Here is a 22,050-nt window from a genome sequence, read left to right on the forward strand (position 1 = left end):
CATTTCACTTAACGGTAGCGAAATGTCGTTGCACAAGCAGTAACGAAAATATTGCAATGAGTGAGATGCAAGACTTCGCTTTCAAACAGTCTAACTAGGGCGGCAGGGTAGCCTAGTGGTTAGAGCGTTGGACTAGTAACCGAAAGGTTGCAAATCCCCGAGCTGACAAGGTACAAATCTGTCGTTCTGCCCCTGAACAGGCCGTCATTGAAAATAAGAATTTGTTCTTCACTGACTTACCTAGTTAAATAAAAACTGTAACTGCGCTTGCGCAAAGGTTCGCATCACACGCTTACAACGTGGAAGCCACGGGACCAAAACAGTGAAGTTTAGCATTGTGCTCCAATGCTCTTCGTTGTTGCGGAAATTGACCCACTATGCTGTTTACTTTGTGCATCCACGTCATATCGTTGACTCTGCCTTTAAATTAACAGAGTACAAGGCCCAGAATATATTGAAAGGGGGGGATCAGATCAGAGAGCTGGGACAGAGGCCCGTGTACAAATTAGGCAACAAGGGAGAGGGCAGGATGCAGCACTGGCAGTCTCACATTTGAAGAGGCCAAAGATACAACTTCTAAAATAACACCAAGTCACAGATAACTACTTAGAATAACCTCTCCCTAAGTGCAGTATGCCAGAGGAAGTCTGAAGTTTGATTCATACTCTAGCTTGGACCACTTCAGGCCTTGAACAATACAAATATATCTGACCTTATAAACATCATTGCACTTGACCCTGTGTGGCCATACTAAGGTCAACGGTCATGAAAGGAAAGGGTAAATAGCACTGTGGCTGTAACCACATAAGGTCGTGGAGGTGTGACAACCTTATAGCCATGTTTCTTGTACAAAATAGTAAAACAGACATTTGGTAACATGATATTGTGAAAATATCTTCATTAAAATACTTGTAAGATGTGGGTGAAATCAAACCAAGTCCAATAACAGGTACCACTCAATTGAATGAATGAAATGAAGACAGTAACACTGTCGAAAGTACTAATAATCAAATGAATTTACATTTGATCAAATAAAACAAGATCACAGAATGTTCTCTGTCCTGAAACAAAATGCCCCTAACATTAAAATTGCACCTCAAAACTGAAAAAAAGTGTATGTTATGGCCAATAAAACAGATGCACAGGTATGACCTTTCCAAGTATCTAAACAGAGAATATATATGAAATAAAAAAAGGGCCATTAAGAACCAAAGGTGCAGTTGGAACAATATAAAACATAATGCATTCACTTATATGCTCATACAGCAGTCATCCACTTGCAGCAACCTCAGATGAATAACATCACTTGTAACAACAATACGCCTCAGTAATAAAGTAAAGCATACACATTCTGAATTATTAACATTTTGTTCTCCTGCAAAATGTTCTAGCAGCTCTTGTTACTGCATTCTTACTTCCTGGTGTCAAATACAGAGTGGTAAACAAATCAAGCAACAATGCATTTGTTTTTGTTTTGTTGAAACAATAACAAAGTGGCCACCCCACCTCTGATTCGGTTAAAAGCTGAGGGATGGGCCTGGGGACATGTAACTACTCTCAAATTCAAAGACAGAGCTATGGATGCAAGGACTGACCATCTATAATATGAAAATGATCGGTTTAAACATGTTTTGAGGTTATACAGTGTTTGTTTACATTTACATCGTTCACAAACATTGGAATAAAACAAGCTTATATTTTGGTTTCTGATGGGGTACAACAGTTGAACTAAGCTCATGAGGCATTTGTAAAGTTATATTCTTCAAGAATGAATGGGTATGTATTATTCATTTATAAGTAAAAAAAAAAATGGATGTAGCAATTAAGGATTCTAGCTATAAACTAATTTGTTGTAGTAAAGCAATATATTTCTTGTCATTTAAATTACTGTCAACTTTCCTTTTCCTTCCACTTTGGGTTTTCATGCCATAGGAACTGCAGTTGACATCGCTTGATATGAATGTGTTTTTTCATAATACGAAACTAGTCTTCAGAAATGCATTTCAGATAAAACCAGTCAAGATTTGGATTTTCATGTTGAACAAATTACCTTTAAAGAGCAAACGCTACATAAATGTTTTGACTTTTAAATTGATGATCTATACCCATTGATTGTTAAAGAATATAACTTATAAATACCTAATTAGCTTAGTTCAACTGTCGCACCCCATCGGAGCCCAACAAATAAGTCCAAGGGAAATTAACCTCTGTCCCAGCTCTCCTCCATCCTCTCCACATCCTGCCAGGTTATGAGTCCTCAGGCGCACACTAGGAAAGGGTGGGAGAGGGCTCTGGAAGCTGAGATGCGATTGGTCGGGCTGAACTCTAGACATTGCTGGCAGGCAGAGAGCAAGTGTGTGCTTTAAAAGTACAATAGAATTCAATAATTCATTAACTTGGAAAATGCCTTGTAACAGAAACATGACTCAAAATGTGTATATTGTACATACAAGGAGTAGGTTGTTCTCCTCCTGGCCCAGGTTGGATAAGAGCTGGGTGCAGGGGTCTCTGGGGCACCAGCTACGGGAGTATGAGATGGGGCTCTCCCTGGGCCAGTCCTCCTCGCTGGGCAAGCCAATCACCCTGTGGGACATGGGGAAGAGCACAGGCACACACCCAACACAAGGCACTGGTAAAACGCACAACATGCATTATTCAAATCAAATGTTGGGCACGGTAGAAGAAAAAAACTCACTCAAAGATTTTCTGGAGCTGCTGAGCCTCAGTGTATCCACGGAACAACGGTCTCAAAAGGAACAGTTCGGCAAAAATGCAGCCAGCGCTCCACATGTCCACGGAGGACATGTAACCAGAGTGGAGCAGCACCTCGGGGGCCCTGTACCACAGTGTCACCACCTGAAGAGAGAGAGAGAGAGAGAGAGAGAGAGGGAGGGAAAGGAAGGGAGAGGGTGTGAGACGTTGGATAGGACATAGAGAGAAAGATACGTTTTACTTTTAAGAATAGCTCCTTTACCTTAGCTAGGCTGGGGGACAATGGCACTGTGACAATTGAACAGATTGTGCATTGAAAGGACGATGTTCTACTCTGTAGACTTACACAGGGTGTAAGGGCGATGTGATAGGTGTAGATGCGTGCCAGCCCAAAGTCAGCGATCTTCACCTCTCCACGGCTACTAACCAGTACATTCTCCGGCTTCAGGTCGCGGTGCACCAGCATGTTGGTGTGCAGGAAGTCCAGCCCCTGCAGCAGCTGCACCATCACATCCTGTACAGACAGGAAGCAGCATGACAGCATTGCTCAAACACTTTCTCTGACTGTGGCTTATTCTGAAAAGATATGAGGACAGTAAAATGTTATACTAATTCTTAATGTCGTGCTTTGGAATCATTGAGATTTTATGCAGCTGCAGGTATACAAGGGGGAGAATTCACACCTTAATTTTGTCAAGACTCAGTCCAGTGCTGGGGACCGTGGTGAGGAAGGTAGACAGGTCTTGGTCGATGTACTCAAACACCAGCGTCAGGTCCAAACTCCTGTTCTTCAGACCAGCAGATACGTCCAACAACCTTTCAGTAAGATCAGCAATTAAGGTCAATCATTGTGAACCATTTATGCTAATGATATGGCATGACACCATGGTATACAATTATAAAACACCATCAAACTGATTTTAAACCTAAAGATAATTATGTATAATTCATAGGCTATGCAAACATTTTCAGATATAATTACATTCCAGAAAAATGTACTTACTTTACAATGTTGGGATGGTTGAAATACTCGATCTTACGCAAGAGCGCCACCTCTCGGATCATGAAAGCAGGAATCCCACTCTCCGTGTGTCCGGGTATGTTCAACTTCTTCACCGCTACGAGTCGCTGTTGATCGCGGACCTCTCTGGCCTTGTACACCTTGCCATATGCGCCTTCGCCTATCTCTGCAAGTATTTCATAATTCTGATGTTCATCGCACCCATTGACCTCCATGACCGGCCGATTTCGTAGTTGGTTGCAACTAGGATGGAATAGACCATGCGTAAATGCCTGTAAACACGCGGTCAAGTAATACACTGCTTCCACAAGCCTAGGCCTTTTACTGGTAACGTTAGCCAGAGGCCTGGGAGGTGAATAAGTTCCCGATACTTATTGACCTAGCTAAAGTAACTACTTATGCAAGAGAGAAGTTCATTATTGAACAGTTTAGTACGCTTTACACGAAACAACGATGTTATGCATTGCCACGACATAGTTAACGTTCGCTAGCTAGCCAGCAGCTAAGTAGCCAGCAATCTTCCTCCAGCTCCACCTAGCAACCACTTAGGAACCACTTGCTAGCTAATCAAAGGGGAATCTTAAAATATGCTTTGTGCAATGTGTGGTTAGCTACACTTAGCTAGCTAATATTTAATTAGTTGTGATTAACTTACCTTCTCACACCATAAACTGCAGAGATATGATATACATTTTCAAGATGCTTATAAATGAAGGGACCACATTCTGGTACGGCCCCTAATTCTCCTCAACTAATCAGATCTCTCATCACCATCCGATAGACATCTTGCAGAAGACCTCTGTGCGCGTGCCATCATGTCTTGCACATTATGAGCGTTTTCTTATTAATATATACACCACAGTTTATTCATGGGATATTTTGTTACTTTTATCATCATAATAATCTATCAATATTCCAGGCCAGCCAGTATCAATAGAATTCTAAGGGATAATAATGACAGAAAGGTTGGGGGAAAAAATCTATTCAATCTCTTGATTCCTTCATTATCACAGTTTGTGCTATTGTTACAAAGTCTCCCCATACATTTAGAGTGGAATAATTCATTTTTACAACGATCAGCGTGAATATGTTTTTGTATTCAATGTTTAGTAATGAGCAATTAACTTTGTACATTTGAAGCAAAGCATGCTGATTCAAAACAATCCAGTCTGTACATTGTAAATGTCTAATGCCTCCGTTTGAACACAATGGTTAGTGTTACAGCGCTTTTAAGCCTGGTTCACAATTTTGTTGTGTTATGGCTTTTTTGCACCAATAGAGAGAGTTACAGTTTCACCCTACATTACTGTATAGGAGCATTTAGCATAGCTGGTTGGAAGACTGTCTGAACACTTAAGACATAAGCCACTGTTATCCACAGTATATTGAGTTATGACACATTATTAACATGTGTGCAGCAGTTGTATTGGTACTGGTATCAAAAGTATTGGTAACTTAAATCTACTCCACCCAACACTTTTGTTCTCAATATATTAAGAGTGAAAATATGAAATGTGCTAATCACATCTATCTGAACACTTGATTTCTGAAAACATTTTATTTATTTTTTAAAGCTATCTATCCCTGGGCAATAATTTCCAAATGTCGATTGAGTTTACAACCAATTTACAGATCTGATGCTGACAGCATCCACAGCCTGCAGGCCAGGCAGCAGGCTGTTAGTCAGCCTGCCAGCTTAGTGGAGTCCGCCACTAACTAGCACAGTCAGTGTAGTCAGCTCAGGTATCCCCATTGAGACCATGTCTGTGCCTCGGTCTAGGTTGGTCAAAACTAAACATGGCGGTGTTTGCCTTAACAATCTCACTGGAATAAAGACCTCCTCCATTCCTGTCATTATTGAAAGAGATTGTGATATTTCACATCTCAAAATAGGGCTACTTAAATGTTAGATCCCTCACCTCCAAGGCAGTTATAGTCAATGAACTAATCACTGATCATAATCTTGATGTGACTGGCCTGACTGAAACATGGCTTGAACCTGATGAATTTACTGTGTTAAATGAGGACTCTCCTCCTGGTTACACTAGTGACCATATCCTCCGCGCATCCCGCAAAGGGAGACTGCACTTGTGAAGGTGGTAAATTACCACCATTACCACCATTTACCATTTAAATGGCGTCAGACCTAGGCTCTGCATCTGCTCCTAGACCTTAGTGCTGCTTTTGATAATATCAATCACTACATTCTTTTGGAGAGATTGGAAACACAAATTGGCCTGCACGGACAAGTTCTGGTCTGGTTTAGATCTTATCTGTCAGAAATATATCAGTTTGTCTCTGTAAATTTCAGTGTTCCTCAAGGCTCCGTTTTAGGACCACTATATATTTTAACTCTTGGTGGTGTCATATGGAAACATGTTAACTTTCACTGCTATGCGGACGACACACAGCTGTACATTTCGATGAAACATGCTGAAGCCCCAAAATTGACCTTCCTGGAAGCCTGTGTTTCAGACATAAGGAAGTGAATGGCACCAAATGTTCTACTTTTAAACTCAGACAGAGATGCCAGTTCTAGGTCCCAAGAAACAAAGAGATCTTCTTTTGAATCTGACAATTAATCTTGATGGTTGTACAGTCGTCTGAAATAAAACTGAAGGATCTTGGCGTTACTCTGGACCCTGATCTCGCTTTTGACGAACATATCAAGACTGTTTCAAGGACAGCTTTTTTTTTTTTTTTTTTTTAAATCTGAAACTTTGTCCAAAAATAATGCAAAAAAATTCAGCCATGCTTTTGTCACTTCTAGGTTTGACTACTGCAATGCTCTACCTTCCGGCTACCCAGATAAAGAACAAAATAAACTTCAGTTAGTACTAAACACGGCTGCTAGAATCTTGTCTTGACAAAATATGATCATATTACTCCAGTGCTAGCCTCCCTACACTGACTTCCTGTTAAGGCTAGGGCTGATTTCAAGGTTTTACTGCGAACCTACAAGGCCTCCTTACCATCTCTAGAATTTCTAAGCAAACAGCTGGAGGCAGGGCTTTCTCCTATAGAGCTTCATTTGTATGGAATAGTCTGCCTATCCACGTGAGAGACGCAGACTCAGTCTCGACCTTTTAAGTCTTTATTGAGGACTCATCTCAGGTCCAATGATTGAGTGTAGTCTGGCCCAGGAGTGTGAAGGTAAACGGAAAGGCACTGGAGCAACGAACCGCCCTTGCTGTCTCTGCCTGGCCGGTTCCCCTCTCTCCACTGGAATTCTATGCCTCAAACCCTATTACAGGGGCTGAGTCACTGGCTTACTGGTGCTCTTCCATGCCATCCCTAGGAGGGGTGCGTCACTTGAGTGGGTTTAGTCACTAACGTGATCTTCCTGTCCGGGTTGGCACCCCACCTCAGGTTCATAGAGTGGGGGAGATGTTCATGGGCTATACTCAGCCTTGTCTCAGGATGGTAAGTTGGTGATTGAAGATATCCCTCTAGTGGTGCAGGGGCTGTGCTTTGGCAAAGTGGGTGGGGTTATATCCTGCCTGTTTGGCCCTGTCCGGGGGTATCGTCGGACGGGGCTACAGTGTCTCCAGACCCCTCCGGTCTCAGCCTCCAGTATTTATGCTGCAATAGTTTATGCGTTAGGGGGCTAGGGTCAGTCTTCTATCTGGAGTATTTATCCTGTCTTATCCGGTGTCCTGTGTGTGTATATCCTCTCTTTCGCTCACTCTCAACACTACCTGGCCTGATGACTCCTTGCTGTCCACCTGGTTGTGCTGCTGCTACAGTTTCAACTGTTCTGCCTGCGGCTATGGAACCTTGACCTGTTCACTGGACGTGCTACCTTGTCACAGACCTGCTGTTTTCAACTCTCTAGAGACAGCAGGTGCGGTAGAGATACTCTGAATGATCGGCTATGAAAATCCAACTGACATTTACTCCTGAGGTGTTGACCTGTTGCACCCTCGAAAACCACTGTGATTATTATCTGACCCTGCTGGTCATCAATAAACATCTTGGCAATGTTCTGTTATAACCTCTTCTGTGAGAATCTCCCATCTTACGTCAAGACACTAGTCACATGATCTCATTGATAGAGGGTTTAGGAAGGATACTAGAGGGCACCCTGCTGGCCACTTTTGATGTGGAGAGCTTGTACACTAAGATCCCACACACTGGAGGCTTGCAGGCGCTGCAACACTTCCTCTAGCAGAGAGACTCTACCCTTGCTCCATCCAATGATTGCATCTTACAACTTACTGAACCGGTATTATCCAATAACTACTTTGTCTTTGAGTTAAGGCTTTTTCCTTCAAATTCAGAGTGTAGCCATGGGCTCCCCTTCCCCCCCATACACCTAATATGTTCCCCCTGTTGATGACGCTCATTATACATTAAGATTGAACCAAAAGATTACATGTAACAAGTATGAAACACAAAACAATTGTGAATTTGAATTCAACAATAATGTATGTTGATTCTAATATGTATAATATTCAATTATGTTTCTATATGATAATAGCGTAATATATGTACTATGCCATAAACATTTTTGTTTGTTTTTTTGTTAACAGTTTCTGTGCCTTCCTACCCTGAGGAAGGCACAGTGATGCCGAAACGTTGGTAAATACCCATTAAATTGCTGGGAGTTTATATGCTGTTAGTCAGAACCTCCACACCAACACATTTTTTTCTGGCTGTGCGCCAGCTCATGTTTTTTTAATAACTCTTCACCAGGCACAGCCAGAAGAGGACTGGCCACCCCTCATAGCATGGTTCCTCGCTAGGTTTCTTCATAGGTTCCGGCCTTTCTAGGGAGTTTTTCCTAGCCACCGTGCTTCAACACCTGCATTGCTTGCTGTTTGGTGTTTCAGGCTGGGTTTCTGTACAGCACTTTGTGACATCAGCTGATGTAAGAAGGGCTTTATAAAATACATTTGATTGAAAGATTCCTCGACTTTCAAATTTGTTTTCCCTTAACAGTGAGAGAGAGCAGAGTTCTCTATACTTATTGATAAGAATAGTTACACACTCAAACACACAGTAACCATCTTGAGGCATCTTTTCACTGTGTTGACTGTAGGACCAGAGATTGAAGCCTGTCCCTGAGCTTGTGTTATTGTAGCTTTGGTGAGTTGAATGGAGTAGGGTGAAGTTGCCCCTAGACGCTGATCCTGGGTATTTTCCCCCACTAATGTGGATTTGGGGAGAGGAAGTTGATCCTAGATCTGTACTTAAGGGAAACGTCACCCGGAGCAACAACGGGTTGAGGGAGGTGGTCAGTAGCGTGCTACTTCAACTTCTTAGTGTCGACACGTTTGGTCTTCTTGGCCAGAGCGATGGCATCCAGGTGCAGGTTACGGTTGAGGATGACAGAACCACAGGTCAGAGCCCCAGCCAGTGCACCAGCAAAGCCACACACAAACACATCCTGACCTGTACACAGAATATAAACATCAACGCGCAGTAGAAACCAGAGCCGATAGACCTTTAATACTGAAGTCAAACGTATGACTTATCCAAATGCTAAGCCATTAGTTAGCCTATCGAAAACAGACATATAGCTAGCTTCTCTAAGATATATCCTTGGACCCGATCAGCCATATAAGTATCTGACCTGTGAGGTAGAGGTTCTTCAGGGGTGTCTGGGGCCTCACGGTGGCATTGCACTCAGCGCTGAAACGAGCTGTGCCATGGTCTGCTCCATAGATCTCCCCTTTTGGGGCTCCAATGTAGTGTGTGTTTGTTATGGGTGTTCCAGCCTCGATGAACTCAACCTAAAGACAGACCGAGAGAGACGAGGGAGACGCATGTTTCCAGCGAGGTATTAAGTTACACCATTTGTCAAAATTGAAAGGAAGGGTGTCTATGTTACAACTTACTAGTGCATCCTCCATTGAGATGTTAGGTTTCCTAGAAAAAGCATTCTAGCAGAGTTTAGTACGAATGGGCTAAATGCTCTACCTTGTCCCTGGTAATCTTGGGGAAGACGCTCATCACCACCTCCAGAATCGAGTCACAGAATATCTGCTTCAGCTCCTTGTAATCAGTCCCTCTGTTGGTCACCTTGTCATCCTTCCACTCCTCAAACCACTCATAGTTAGCAAAGCTCACCAGACTCAGGGTGGACTTGCCTGTGGAGAATGGGAAACGAAAAAGGGGTCGAAACATGTCTGTTCAGCCTTCATTCTGATGGCATCAGATATAGTTAGTTGTGTGCACTTCCAAGAATCTATATTACAAAATGTTTTGGCATGGTGTAGATCAGAGACCAGCAGGCTGGGTTTAGGAACACATTGCAACACTAATGCATTAACATTGAACAGTCAATAGAATGGAACTAATCAACTTAAGACTTTGAAAAGACCCTGAAAAGGCATTTGATAGCCTGGACAGAGCAACCATCTGGTACCTAATAGAAACAACAGGATTCTGTAGTTATGTTGTCTTTCGTATTTTGTTCCAACTGTTGTCTTGTCTGTGTTTCTATTCATAAAACATTTCACAAAAGAACAAAAGACAGTTTCACATCAGGAATAAAACTAGAACAAACATCTAACACGGCAACCCTCAGGGGAAAGGGTCAACCTAGAAACACCTGGAGGAGAAGTGTCCAGGCGAGAGCAGCCTCAACTGGCACAACCTGGAAAAACTTGCCTCCGAACCAAGTAAGATGTAGGACAGTAGTCAATGGATTATACTCCTTATTAGGAGCCAAATGTTTAAATAAGTAGTCAGTCAGTGGATGATTCATTTCCAAGGATAAAATAATTTATTATGGTGAATATCAGCGCAAACACTAGTCTCGTTTCTGTACCTGGTGATCGTTCCTCCCAGGTGGGATCTTTGGCTGATGGAGAGGCAACAAAGAGGATGGGAACACTTTTCGCTGACTCCTCCCTGTTACCCTTCAGATAGGTCTCAACCCTGTAACATCCAGATAAATGGGTATAGTAAGATACTGTAGTTTTAAAGAGCCTACACTAAAGAACACTTCACCCTTCTCAGATTCTGATGCACATATACAGTGCATTTGGAAAGTATTCAGATCACTTCTTCCACATTTTGTTAGGTTACAGCCGTATTCTAAAATGTATTCAATTGTTTTTTCCCTTCAATCTACACACAATACCCCATAATGACAAAGCAAAAATGTTATTTTTGTTATGTTTGTAAATGTATTCATATAAAATATTACCTTTACATAGTATTCAGATCCATTAAATCAGTACTTTCTGGAAGCACCTTTGGGTATGACACTACAAGCTTGGCACACCTGTATATGGAGAGTTTCTCCTATTGTTCTCTGTAGATCCTCTCAAGCTCAGTCAGGTTGGATGGGGAGCGTCGCTTCACAGCTATTTTCAGGTCTCTCCAGAAATGTTTGATCGGGTTCAAGGTTAGACTCTGGCTGGGCTACTCAAGGACATTCAGAGACTTGTCCCAAAGCCACATCACCTTGGCTGTGCGCTTAGGGTAGTTGTCCTGTTGTAAGGGGAACCGTCGCCTCAGTCTGAGGTCCTGAGCAGGTTTTTAATCAAGGACCTCTTTGTACTTTGCTCTGTTCATCTTTCCCTCGATCCAGACTAGTCTTCCAGTCCCTGCCGCTGAATAACGTCCCCACAGCATGATGCTGCCACCACCATGCTTCACCGTAGGGATGGTATTGGCCAGGGGACGAGCGGTGCCTGGTTTCCTCCAGATGTGACGCTTGGCATTCAGGCCAAAGAGTTCAATATTGGTTTAATCAGACCAGAGAATCTTGTTTCTCATGGTCAGAGTCCTTTAGGTACCTTTTGGCAAACTCCAAGCGGGCTGTCATGTGCCTTTTACTGAGGAGTGGTTTCCGTCTGGCCAAAAAAAAAAACTGATTGATGGAGTGCTGCAGAGATGATTGTGTTTCTGGAAGGTTCTCCAAACTCCAGAGGAACTCTGGAGCTCTGTCAGTGACCATCAGGTTTTTGCCCACCCCACCCCACCCCACCCCACCTCACCTCACCTCACATCACATATAGACAGGTGTGTGCCTTTTCAAATCATGTCCAATCAATTGAATTTACCACAGGTGGACTGCAATCAAGTTGTAGAAACATCACAAGGATGATCAATGGAAACAGGATGCACCTGAGCTCAATTTAGAGTCTCATAGCAAAGGGACTGAATATTTATGTAAAATAAGGTATTGTATTTTTCTATACTTTTGCAAAAAATTCTAAAAACCTTTCTTCGCTTTATCATTATGGGGCATAGTGTGTAGATTGAGGATATTTTTCTCTCTTTTTTACTTTTTAGAGTAAGGCTGTAACAACAAAATGTGGAAAAAGTGAAGGGTTCTGAATACTTTCCGAATGCACTGTAGACCGTGCTTGTTAAACAGTGTGAATTTCTATTGAGGTTCCAACATGTGAAATTAGTGTAGTGGTGAGTGTGAACTGATTATCTATTTTGACAACACCACATTTTAGTTTATACCAAACAGATTACTGTAACAGCACAATCTTTGATGCACACAGTAAAAGGTAGTGAAATACAGAATGTGACTACATAGACTCACTATCACAGTCTCATGTACCATAGGTTATGTAATGTCACTTCTCTCTCGAAGCCCTCACCACGATACCTTACACAATATTTGCCTATGCAACACATCCGATATGTTAATAAGGACAAATAAGGTGTAAATTAAAATATAATCGACAAGTCATTAGACAGTGGGGCCTACGGGGACACGCCAAACATTTAGGGTTAAACAAAGAGAGGAAGGACCTACAGTTCATCCATGTTGTGCTCTGTGAAGATCCAGTAGTTGTCTGCTTTGAGGCCCAGGTCCTCCTTGGTTCCAGTCAGGCCCAGGAAGATGCTCAGACCTCCCGCCCCGTTTTTCATCATACCAAGCTGCTTCTGGATGGCTGAAGGGCATCACAAGATCATACAACATTCATGATTAGTAGGGATGTGCATCTTTCCCTTTCAAGAAGATTCTATATGTATCAAGATAAATGGGCTCCGACACACTAAGTTTTAGTTTAAAATGATTTGGTTTGATTAAGAGGAACAAATCGTTGCGGTTCGATGCACTAACATTTGTTGCATAAACACATTCATTTTAATTTTCAAATCTGCAGCTGATGGAGCTGTGTGTAAGTGATGTATAGATCTATGGTGTATGAATAGGAATAGGCCTACCTCTCATTGGTCAGCGCTATTGGTCAAAGCTATGGACAGAATGCAGTTTAACTAGGCTACTGACATTGCCTGGGGTTGTTAAATATGACTTGAAGATCAATGACTGTCAACATAATTCCACGCTTAGTTTGACACTGAAGTAGAGGAAACAAGTGTCACAAAATATTAGGTATTTTCAGAGGGTAGAAAGTAATTTTAGCCCCCAAAAGATCCTGTACCTGGAATTTGTAACATTTGAATCGATTCTCTGACCGATGCATGCTACATTTGGATCGATTCTCTGACCGATGCATGCTACATTTGAATCGATTCTCTGACCGATGCATGCTACATTTGGATCGATTCTCTGACCGATGCATGCTACATTTGGATCGATTCTCTGACCGATGCATGCTACATTTGGATCGATTCTCTGACCGATGCATGCTACATTTGGATCGATTCTCTGACCGATGCATGCTACATTTGAATCGATTCTCTGACCGATGCATGCTACATTTGGATCGGTCTGGGGTCTCGATGCACAGATACCTTAAACATTTGAACCGGGGACCGATGCCCAGTGGTGAACTGTTAGATCATTAATGATTAGGCATCACAAGAAACATTGTCAACTAACAATTCAGTCTTAAACGCAGACATCTTGAACATACACCTTAATACCCTCACCCACCTGGCATGTCCTGAAGTTCCTTAGGCAGCAGCTGCTGGTAGGTGTTGAAGATGCCGGCGTTGGAGATGACCATTGGAGCATGCACATGGACCTCCTCCTGACCCTTCATCACGCTCACACCTGAAATCATGGGAACCAGAGGTGGTCAAATCTGACCATCTGTGTGATCAATCAATTCATCTTTCAACCAGTCCTATTCACCAATAGCCTCCTTGTTGTCGTTGAACAGGATGCGGTTGACTGGGGCGCGGACGAGTACGGCCCCCCCAGCTTTCTCAACGATAGGGATCATGTGATAGGCGATCTCACTGGCTCCTCCTATTGGGTACCAGGCACCAGTCAGGTAGTGGCAGACCATCAGGCTGTGCATGGAGAAGCTGGCATCCTTGGGCATGTTACCTGCAGTTACACAACAAAATGGAGTCCTATAAAAACCAAACACTCTACAAAATTGATGCAATTCATTTGTTCCACGTGGAGAGAATGTGTGTCCCCCAAAACAGCACAAATTAGTGAACCACATAGGGAATAGGGACACAGTCGATCATTTGAGATGGCTGTGGTTATGCTCTCCTCTATCAGGAACTACAGCAGCCTACCTTACCGTAAGTGCCAAAAATGTAGCTGAAGATGACCCTGAGGTCATTGTTCTTAGTCAGCTCGTTGACCACCTCTGTCACGCTGCGAGACGCCATGCGGAAGAAGAATGACAGACGATTGGCCAGGCCTGTGTACACCAGGAACTTGGCCAGGGGGACAGGAATGAGCTTCAGCAGACCCAGGAACCAAATGTTGTGTCCTGCTTTCTGTAGATGGAATACATACAGTACCAGTCAAAAGTTTGGACACACCTACTCATTCAAGGGTTTTTCTGTATTTTGACTATTTTCTACATTGTAGAATAGTGAAGACATCAAAACTATGAAAACACACATGGAATCATGTAGTAAGCAAAAAAGGCTTTAAACAAATCAAATGTTATTTGTCACATGCACCAAATACAGATTTCACCTTAGAGTGAAATGATTACTTACAAGCCCTTAACCAACAATGCATACAGGAGGTACCGGTACAGAGTTAATGTGCAGGGCAATATGTATGTAGGTAGAGTTAGTGATTATGCATAGATAATAAAAAAAGAGTAGCAGCAGCATTCTGGGGGGGGGGGGGGGGGGGGGGGGGGGGGGGGCAATGCAAATACTCTGAGAAGCCATTTTATTAGATGTTAAGGAGTCTTATAGCTTGGGGTTAGAAGCTGTTTAGGATCCTTTTGGACCTAGACCTGGCGCTCCAGTACCGCTTGCCATGCGGTAGCAGAGAGAACAGTCTGACTGGGGTGGGTGGAGTCTTTGACAATTTTTATGGCCTTCCTCTGACACCGCGTAGTATAAAGGTCCTGGATGGCAGAAAGCTTGGCCCCGGTGATGTACTGGGCCGTACGCACTACCCCCTGTAGTGCCTTGCGGTCGGATGCCGAGCAGTTGCCATACCAGGCAGTGATGCAACCAGTCATGCTCTCGATGGTGCAACTGTAGAACTTTGAGGATCTGAGGACCCATGCCAAATCTTCTCAGTCTCCTGAGGGGGGGGAATAGGTTTTGTCTTGCCCTTTTCACAACTGTCTTGGTGTGCTTGGACCATGTTATTTTGTTGGTGATGTGGACGCCAAGGAACTTGAAGCTCTCAATCTGCTCAACTACAGCCCCATTGATGAGAATGGGGCCGTGCTCGGTCCTCCTTTTCCTGTAGTCCACAATCATCTCCTTTGTCTTGATCACGTTGAAGGAGAGGTTGTTGTCCTTGCACCACATGGTCAGGTCTCGGACCTCCCCCCTATAGGCTGTCTCATCCATGTCAGTGATCAGGCCTACCACTGTTGCATCATCAGCAAACTTAATGATGGTGATGGAGTTGTGCCTGGCCATGCATTCTTGAGGGAACAGGGAGTACAGGAGGGGACTGAACACACACACCCCTGAGGGGCCCCCGTGTTGAGGATCAGCATGGCGGATGTGTTGTCACCTACCCTTACCACCTGGGGGCAGCCCGTCAGGAAGTCCAGGATCCAGTTGCAGAAGGGGGTGTGTCATCCCAGGGTCCTTAGCTTAGTGATGTGCCCTCAAAGCGCTATGGTGTTGAACGCTGATCTGTTGTCAATGAATAGCATTCTCACGTAGGTGCTCCTTCCAGGTGAGAAAGGGCAATGTGGAGTGCAATAGAGATTGCATCTGTTGGTGCGGTATGCAAATTGGAGTGGGTCTAGGGTTTCTGGGATAATGGTGTTGACGTGAGCTATGACCAGCCTTTCAAAGTATTTCATGGCTACAGACGTGAGTGCTACGGGTCAGTAGTCATTTACGCAGGTTACCTTAGTGTTCTTGAATACAAGGACTATGGTGGTCTGCTTGAAACATGTAGGTATTACAGACAGAGAGGGAGAGGTTGAAAATGTCAGTGAAGACACTTGCCAGTTGGTCAGTGCATGCTCGGAGTAGACGTCCTTGTAATCCGTCTGGCGCTGCGGCCTTGTGAATGTTGACCTGTTTAAAGGTCTTACATCGGCTACAGAGAGTGATCACACAGTTGTCCGGAACAGCTGATGCTCTCATGCATGTTTCAGTGTTACTTTCCTTGAAGTGAGCACACAAGTTATTTAGTTAATCTGGTAGGCTCATATCACTGGTTATATGTAGTCTGTAATGGTTTGCAGGCCCTGCCACATCCGCCGGTGTTGTACGAGTCGATCCTAGTCCTGTATTGACGCTTTGCCCGTTTGATGGTTTGTTGGAGGGCATAGCGTGATTCCTTATAAGCTTCCGGGTTATCGTCCCGCTCCTTGAAAGCGGCAGCGCTACCCTTTAGTTCAGTCCAGATGTTGCCTGTAATCCAAGGCTTTGGTTGGGGTATGTACGTACAGTCACTGTGTGGACGACGTCCTCAATGCACTTATTGATGAAGCCAGTGACTGATGTGGTGTACTCAATACCATCGGAAGAATTCCGGAATATATTCCAGTCTGTGCTAGCAAAACAGTCCTGTAGTTTAGCATCTGCTTCATCTGACCACTTTTTAAATAGACCGAGTCACTGGTGCTTCCTGCTTTAATTTTTGCTTGTAAGCAGGAATCAGGAAGACAGAATTATGGTCAGATTTGCCAAATGGATGGCGAGGGAGAGCTTTGTACGCATCTCTGTGTGTGGAGTAAAGGTGGTCTAGAATTTGTTTCCCTCTGGTTGCACATTTAACATGCTTATAGAAATTAGGTAAAACTGATTTCAGTTTCCCTGCATTAAAGTCCTCGGCCCCTAGGAGCTCTGCCGCTGGGTGAGTGTTTTCCTGTTTGCTTATAGTGGTATACAGCTCATCGAGTGTGGTTTTAGTGCCAGCATCGGTCTGTGGTGGTATGTAGACAGCTACAAAAAATGCAGATGAACACTCTAGGTAGATAGTATGGTCTACAGCTTATCATGAGATACTCTACCTCAGGCGAGCAAAACCTTGAGACTTCCTTAGATATCGTGCACCAGCTGTTGTTCACATAAATGCGTAGGCCCCGGCTCTTATCAGAGGCTGCTGTTCTGTCCTGCCGATAGAGTGTATAACCTGCCAGCTGTATGTTCTTAATGTCGTCGTTCAGCCAGTTGGTAGGATAACCGTGCTTTCAGTTTGTCCCATTAATTTTCCAGCGATTGAACGTTAGCTAGCAGGATGGAAGGCAAGGGCAGATTAGCCACTCGCCCCCTGATGCTCACAAGGCACCCTGATCTCTTAATGCGAAGTCTGTTTCCTTCTCCAGCAAATAACAGGGATCTGGGCCTGGTGTCTGTATTATATCCCTCCCGTCAGACTCATTGAAGAAGAACTCTTCATCCAGTTTGAGGTGAGCAATCGCAGTTCTGAAGCTCTTTTCGGACATAAGAGACGGTAGCAGCAACATTATGTACAAAACAAGTTACGAACAACGCAAAAAAACAAACAAAATAGCATGGTTGGTTAAGAGCCGATAAGACGGCAGCCTTCACCTCCCGGCGCCATCAGCCAAATATATTTTATGTTTGAGATTCTTCAAAGTAGCCACCCTTTGCCATAATGACAGCTTTGCACACACTTGACTCCACAACCCTTGCCCTCAACACAGATGACAAACAGACCAGTCCCCAGATGGTAGCTCCTCTTTGCCAAAGTGCAATCTCACAATTCCTTGCATTTGGCATATAATGCATAAGTAGGGAAAAGGTTCTGAGCTCAGATAACAGCACAAGGCAGTTAGCATGAACCACAATTTCAAATAACAGCAGCAACATTAGCACAAGCATAGCATTCTAATCAGCTTTGCAAGATGAATACTTAGTTGACCTTAAACATCAAATAAACAATCACCATTACTGTTCCATTCAAACACTTGTCAACTGATGTCTACGGTATGAAGTTATTGATGACATCATGTAACAGCACCATACCTTGACCAGCCTCATGTACTCATCGATGGCCGCCTCCTCCCCAGGAAATAACTTCTTCAGCTCGTCAGGGAAACGGTTCCTGCCACTGTAGATGGGGTAGGTGCGCCTGTTTCCAGGAGGGCCCAACACCACCTGGTCAAAGGGGTTGTCCAGTGGCTCCCACTGCAGCTGACCATTGGTCAGCTGGTCAAGCATACAGCGGAAGGGCTTATGCTCCAACAGGTCCCCGATGTAGTGGATACCTGAGGTGGAGGCATGATTGATAGATGTATTTTATTATTAGATCGTCTTATATATTTAGGATGTCTAGCTCACATCACATGGGCTTACAAACCACAGTATTATTGATACATAGTTTGCATTTACAGTGTTTCACACTTGGACACAAACTTACAATTTTTGGGTTGTTGAGACAAAACCAGGCTAGGGTCAGCCCAGGACATGTGGTCAGGACATGTGGTCAGGACATGTGGTCAGGACATGTGGTCAGGACATGCGTTCAATTTTTTTAGGAACTTATTCAGGGTCTCAACTTACTGTTGAGAGTTGGAATAGTAGAATACATAAGGGGCCATTTTTCTCTGCGCCCCATGGCAAAATGTGTCGAAGTGCAGGAAAATGTCATTTTTTAAATCTTTTCGCTGTCAAGAGGGGGAGGGCTCTAAAATGTGTAGGGACATTTTACTTAGAGCCCTCAAAAGGCTAGGGCTTGCTCTGTCTGCATGACTGTGTATCTGATGTAGGAATGCAGAATCACAAGCCACTATGCAGAACCCTACCACCAACAAAAAGTTACCCATCCCTGGATTAGGTCACCAACAGAAATAGACTTGGTTCGTCGCCACTACCACTTCTGAGTAAAGGAAGGTATCTACCACATTTAGTAAGGAAAGGTAAACTGATAGCTGCCTTCTAGGTAAGGAAAGGTAAACTGATAAGAGCCTTCTAGGTAAGGGAAGGTAAACTGATAAGAGCCTTCTCACCCACGTCAAACTCAAAGCCTTTCTCTGTGAAGGTGTGGCAGCAGCCTCCAGCCCGATCATGTTGCTCCAGAACCAGGACCCGCTTTCCAACCTTAGCCAGCAGCACCGCCACCCCAAGACCACCAATTCCACTGCCAATGACAATGGCATCTAGTTTCTCAGGTACTTTACTGGCCAAGAAACCTGGTAAGGAAGAGTAATAAAAACATACAATTAACACAGATATTGTCAGTTAAATCTTCTTACATGAAACAAATAACGATGTGTTCCAGCAATATTATCCCACGGACCGTGCAAAGACAGCCTAGAACCACGTTTCCATCTAACCATTTCATGCGGATGAATTACCTGACCCATGAAAAAAAAGTTACGACCGCATTTTCATGGAAACATTAAAATGCTGTACAATTATATAGGCATAAATGCAAATCTCATTTGTTCGTTCGATATGGTGGGATCTTTGTGTCGGTAAAATGAATTATGCTATAAATGAATTATGTGCACTACGTAATTACACACCGCGTTTTATCCGCAAAAAAAGCCAGTGAAGGAAACACATGTCTGGTGGTTTTATGCAGATTTTTGAATATTCGAATGAAAGTCTGTCCCAAATTGGATGAAAACCTAGCTAGTGGTACTGAAACAGGTGTTTGTGTAGCAGCTATAAACATGATATAGTGCGGGGTGGATTTCGTTTCAAGAAAGAGTTTAGTCACGAGTGCAGTACAGCAGCTTTGGCCAGCTTGTGACCCAGTACCGTCGGTGACAATCAGTGTAGTCATAAGATATTGTAGAACCATTGACATGGTTTAACAGACAAAATAGTTGCCTGACCTGCTTTCCTACTTCAAATTAATGCTAATACTCTTGCGATACATGTGAACTACACAGCCATTTAATTATGCAACAAGATATAACTTTCGAAACACACACAGGACAAGGGTGACTGCCCCAAAAATATTTACAGAATGTAAATCTATTTGCGCACATATTCCTAGGAAACTATATTTCGTGCATGCATTGGTGATCGGTCAAGCCTTGTGTCCACGATACTCACCCTGCTTCAGAACTTTGTTTTTCTCCTTCTTTTGGGTGACCAGTGGTTTAAGCGGCTCACGAGTGTCGATATCGAAAGGATTTGGTCCGGATGTACGGAACACATATTTGTATAGTAATGCAGCTAGAGCCGCACAAATGATTGCTACAATGATCCACATTTTACGAATTTTAATCGGGGCACCTTCTCACTTTTCGAAGTGGACACACACTTCCGCGTGCGAACAAGTGGTTCAGAGCCACTTGGAACCCTTCCACGCATGACAGACAGCACATGTGTTTATGGTCGTATCTCCATCGTTTTCAGCCAAAGAACATCAGGATTACTAAATAGTGTAAAAACGACGCCCGCAGTTAATTCGCCCAGACGGTATAATGAGGATTCTATTAAAGTGACCCGGGCTCAACGCGCGTAGTTTCCACCGGGTGAAAAGCGAGCTGCCTCCCAGGCATTAGCCGGCTGCACGTAAAACTCAGTTTTAGTCGAATTAACGTCAGATTTGACTTTTCGCAGCAGGTTAGGAGAATTCACGTAGCAGGTTATGATGATTGGGTTGAGGTTAGGAAAATAGTTATATACTGAACAAAAATATAAACACAACAATTTCAAAGATTTTACTGCGTTACTGTTCATATAGGGAAATTAGTCAATTTAAATAAATTCATTAGACCCTAATCTACGGATTTCACATGACTGGCTCCCACAAAAGGGCTTTATTACAGACACAAATACTCCTGTTTCATCAGTTGTCCAGGTGGCTGGTCTCAGACGACCCCACAGGTGAAGAAGCCAGATGTTCACTAACAGGGATGTAAAACAAATGTTTGGCTTTTTGTGCATATGAAAAAATTCAGCTCATGAAGCCAACACTTTACATGTTGCGTTTATATTTCTGTTCAATATAAATAGTCTCAAAACAAAAGTGACGTAGGTCAGCACGTGGAGTAATGAGTAGGATTCTGTTTTCAATTGCAAAAGTGTTTGCTTTTGACAACGTATCTGCCTTCCACATAAAACTAGTTTGAAAATTTGAACATATAACATATGGAAAAGAGATGTTTCTGAACGATGGATCATGCTGCCTTATTGACGACATTAGGGAGTGGCGCAGATTGTTGGGCACTCCTCCCTCACTGGCTTCACCTGGTGAAGTGATGGCCCATAGGCAGGTTCAACCGAGGCCATATTAGACTGCTGCCACCGATTGAACATATGCTCTTTGTATAGTCTATCACTTAGTCATGCATTACTTAAATGTGTTGACAGGACAGAAAATGATACCATTACATACCTCACCAGTTTTTCACATATTCAAATCTTTTTTTTATTTAAAAAAAAAGCAAACCACAACAGTATCATGAGCAAGTTAAATACTAAAGCAATTGAGCAAAAACTGAAAAGGTATCCTAAAGTACAACATTTCCCCCCACAGAAAATTCATACAAGATGTTAGTTTTATGCAAGTATTTGCATTGTCAATGAGAAGCTCAGTGAATATACAGTACCAGTCAAATGTTTGGAAACACCTACTCACTCAAGGGTTTGACTTTCTTTTTACTATTTTCTACATTGTAGAATAATGGTGAAGACTAACACATATGCAATCATGTAGTAACCAAAAAAATTGTTACAATATTTTTCTATTTGTTTATTTGACATTCTTCAAAGTAGCCACCCTTTGCACACTCTTGGCATTCTTTCAACCAGCTTCATGAGGAAAGCTTTTCTAACAGTCTTGAAGGAGTTCCCACATATGCTGAGCACTTGTTGGCTGCTTTTCCTTCACTCTGGTCAAATTCATCCCAAACCATGTCAATTGGATTGAGGTCGGGTGATTGTGGAGGCCAGGTCATCTGATGCAGCACTACATCACTCCCCTTCTTGGTCAAATAACACTGGAGGTGTGTTGTGCCTGTTGAAAAACAAATGATAGTCCCACAAAGCGCAAACCAGATGGGATGGCGTATCGCTGCAGAATGCTGTGGTAGCCATGCTGGTTA

The 22,050-nt window shown here is 43.2% G+C and overlaps 2 protein-coding genes across 5 annotated transcripts; both read right to left on the minus strand.

Moving 5' to 3' along the window:
• Positions 1 to 878: 878 nt before the first annotated feature.
• cdk21 (cyclin-dependent kinase 21) lies at positions 879 to 5,512 on the minus strand. Of its 4 annotated transcripts, none has more exons than XM_036938188.1 (7): positions 4,389 to 5,512; positions 3,716 to 3,976; positions 3,396 to 3,528; positions 3,059 to 3,226; positions 2,696 to 2,856; positions 2,451 to 2,583; positions 879 to 2,360 (listed from the first exon to the last, which is right to left on the minus strand). In XM_036938188.1, the coding sequence occupies exons 2-7, from the start codon at positions 3,946 to 3,948 to the stop codon at positions 2,154 to 2,156; spliced, it is 1,035 nt and encodes a 344-aa protein (XP_036794083.1). In that variant the 5' UTR covers positions 3,949 to 3,976; positions 4,389 to 5,512; the 3' UTR covers positions 879 to 2,153. The 4 variants fall into 4 exon arrangements, with proteins under 4 accessions (XP_036794083.1, XP_036794084.1, XP_036794082.1 ...); XM_036938189.1 differs by having other exon boundaries at positions 879 to 2,335; positions 2,975 to 3,226; XM_036938187.1 differs by having other exon boundaries at positions 2,975 to 3,226.
• A 3,042-nt stretch (positions 5,513 to 8,554) lies between these two features.
• On the minus strand, positions 8,555 to 20,495 carry LOC110538135 (all-trans-retinol 13,14-reductase). The gene is made up of 11 exons (XM_021624755.2): positions 20,051 to 20,495; positions 18,994 to 19,176; positions 18,011 to 18,252; positions 14,155 to 14,356; positions 13,752 to 13,949; positions 13,551 to 13,670; positions 12,462 to 12,600; positions 10,509 to 10,618; positions 9,656 to 9,825; positions 9,309 to 9,468; positions 8,555 to 9,127 (listed from the first exon to the last, which is right to left on the minus strand). The coding sequence occupies exons 1-11, from the start codon at positions 20,208 to 20,210 to the stop codon at positions 8,982 to 8,984; spliced, it is 1,830 nt and encodes a 609-aa protein (XP_021480430.2). The 5' UTR covers positions 20,211 to 20,495; the 3' UTR covers positions 8,555 to 8,981.
• Between the last annotated feature and the right edge of the window lie 1,555 nt (positions 20,496 to 22,050).

The sequence above is a fragment of the Oncorhynchus mykiss genome, chromosome 12 (genome assembly GCF_013265735.2).
Source record: "Oncorhynchus mykiss isolate Arlee chromosome 12, USDA_OmykA_1.1, whole genome shotgun sequence".
Lineage (NCBI taxonomy): Eukaryota > Metazoa > Chordata > Actinopteri > Salmoniformes > Salmonidae > Oncorhynchus > Oncorhynchus mykiss.